This window comes from Carya illinoinensis, chromosome 5 (genome assembly GCF_018687715.1).
Source record: "Carya illinoinensis cultivar Pawnee chromosome 5, C.illinoinensisPawnee_v1, whole genome shotgun sequence".
Classification (NCBI taxonomy): Eukaryota; Viridiplantae; Streptophyta; class Magnoliopsida; order Fagales; family Juglandaceae; genus Carya; species Carya illinoinensis.
The window spans coordinates 14024079-14026648 of record NC_056756.1 but is presented as its reverse complement, the minus strand read 5'-3'; the positions used below and the strand labels follow the sequence as shown (position 1 = coordinate 14026648).

General features: G+C 34.4%; 1 protein-coding gene across 1 annotated transcript; it reads right to left on the bottom strand.

The window, feature by feature from the left end:
* Positions 1-994: 994 nt before the first annotated feature.
* LOC122309096 (cytosolic sulfotransferase 5-like) lies at positions 995-2313 on the bottom strand. Its single transcript, XM_043122458.1, has one exon. It carries the CDS (start codon positions 2228-2230, stop codon positions 1238-1240), a length of 993 nt encoding a protein of 330 aa, XP_042978392.1. The 5' UTR covers positions 2231-2313; the 3' UTR covers positions 995-1237.
* Between the last annotated feature and the right edge of the window lie 257 nt (positions 2314-2570).

The window sequence follows — 2570 nt, the reverse complement described above, 5'->3', positions numbered from 1 at the left end:
GAACCATTTCTTGCAAAGACCCCAACCATATCCCTCAATCACAGTCTCAGTATTGATCTATCACAGTTACATATAGACGACACATGATGATCAAGTTGTAATGATCATATTAAAATATTATATTTTAATATTATTATTATTTTAAAATTTGAAAAAATTAAAAAAAATTTGAATTGTTTATTATATTTTATATATGGATTTGAGAAAGTTGTAATAATGAGATGAAAATTTTATATTTGAGATGAAAAATTCAAATGGCCAAATCAATAATACCTAGCTAGCTGTACATAATCTGTTGCATAGAATATTCTTGTCTACTATTGTGCATATATAGTTCCAGTTATGATCATATATACAACAGTACTGGTACGTATGATCATCGAGACATATATATACCATACACGCACTCGATCGTAGTACTCCAGAGCAGAGAAAACATGAAGAACTAGATCGGCAGGATAAGGGGATCTTCTTGTGGGATATATATCCGGCTGTGTTTTATCCATTCAGAATCTCAGATGATCATTTTGGGATCAACTTGGTATAAAATTTAAATGATATATTCGAATAGTTTCAAAATACTTTTATATTTTAAAGAATTATTAGTTTCGACTGTAGTACTATAGTCTACCTTTTAGGCGACAATTTTGCCCCAACCTTTTTCTTTTTGAGCGTCCTTGTGATAACTACATTTGTTTTCTTTGAGAAAGTAATTTGTGATACAACATTACTGACCGACAGATAACTACAAAACATCAAAGCTACCTGTCCCTCATGATCACCTAACAATCCACTAAAAAACAAGGGCTTTTGAGGAACTTATAATTGGTGACTACGTGATATAATTCAAGCATATCTGCATTAAAAAAAAATTTAATTATAAATATAATTATGTATTAATATCTATACTAATTTATTATAATTAATTAAAAAATAAATTTTATTAAAAATAATATTAATTTAAATTTTAAATATGAAAGAATCAGTATTAATATGCAGATTAATACATGACTTTATTTATACGTAACAAAACTCTCTGCATTACAAAATTAAGGTAAATAGCCAAACATAATTTTATCGTTGTCACATACATCAAGAAGTGCCAAAATAGCTATAGAGATCAATACAGCAAGTTGATCATGTACCTTTATTGGATGCCGATCGACCAAAATAAACACACAGTACATTGAGTAACAAAAACGGACGTTTATGGAAAACCATGCAACTTGAAGAGTACCTAAAATTTTAACTGGGTCTCACGAAACTTTTCTTCGGTAATACGGTCTAGTTTCTCTGCCATCTCAGCAGTCAAGTAATTCGTATAATCTCCAACTTTGCCTCGTCGAAAAAATGCCTCATTTGCCTCTCCAGATGACAATTTTCCACTTTTATTCACTTCCAAAGTGCTCAGATTATCAAAACTACACAGCCTTAAGATATTATTGACCATACCTTTCGCCTCTTCTTCAGGAGTAAAAGGGCACTCCAAAAACTCAGCCACCTTCCTCAACTCATAAGTGGGTTCCTCTTTCATTTTTTCGTACTTTAAGAAAAGAACTTTTTGAGGATTTTCGATGCTTTCCTTCCAAAAGCTTAAGACATGATCCCAATAGGGTCCATACAAACTCACTCCCCTACAAAATTTATCAAAAGCCTCTTCAAGCGAGTTGGTTCCCCTTAATTTCAACTTATTTGTGAAATGCCAAAGTGACACAAAGGTGTCTTTTGGGTTCCTGCATAAATACACTATTTTGCAATTCGAGACTTTTGCGGATGTCGGTAGCAAATTATAAGATAAATGAGTCGAAAAAAGCCTTGGAGAGGCAAAGGATGTGAGGTCTGGAACCTGGTTTTCAATGTACAGATCAATCTCCAAGAAGGGCACAAGGTCATGAGGGTTGCTTGTGAGTAGAGGATGTTTTTGGAGGTCCGGATAGCGCACCCGGTTTAAAAGCGAGAACAAAATCGCCTTCAACCAAGTGGTGCCGGCTTTGGGAGTGGTCGCGAGGATAATATCAGTGTCTCGAGCCTGGAAGTATTTCTGGAATGCGAGAACTCCAGGCATGTACCTAGGGATGATCCAACAACCTTGGTACTGGTGGATGTGATTTGAAACCCAGCCTTCTTCTGTAGGCAGAGTGGATATGATATCCCTGCATTCTTGGGTCAAATCATTTTCCCTCAAATACTTGGGAAGAGGAGAGGGAGGAGGAGATTGATGTGTATGCATGGTGGTGGAAACTGAGAAGGTTGGTAGTATTGGAGTCTCAAACTTGTTTTTCTGGCCGACGCAGCATGTATATCTTAAGGAAAAAGCTAGTATATATTAAGGCACCGGCTTGTCCTAGACCTGCGCAGGGAAAAGAAAAAAACAACAAGATACTCCTGACAAAAAATATTATTATTTTAACATATTATAATAGGTGAATGGTAATATAGTACTGTAACATCTTTAAGCGTACTGCTCAGCCAAATGTCAGTAAAAGTACAAACTTTAATTAGATAAGAGAAAAATTCGAACTAGTTAAAAGTCTAAATAAAAGTTATATTAAATTAAGAAGGCTTTTTAT

Bases quoted from the DNA above. Each gene is read 5' to 3' on its own strand.
- LOC122309096 (XM_043122458.1), bottom strand. From the start codon at position 2,230: ATGCATACACATCAATCTCCTCCTCCCTCTCCTCTTCCCAAGTATTTG.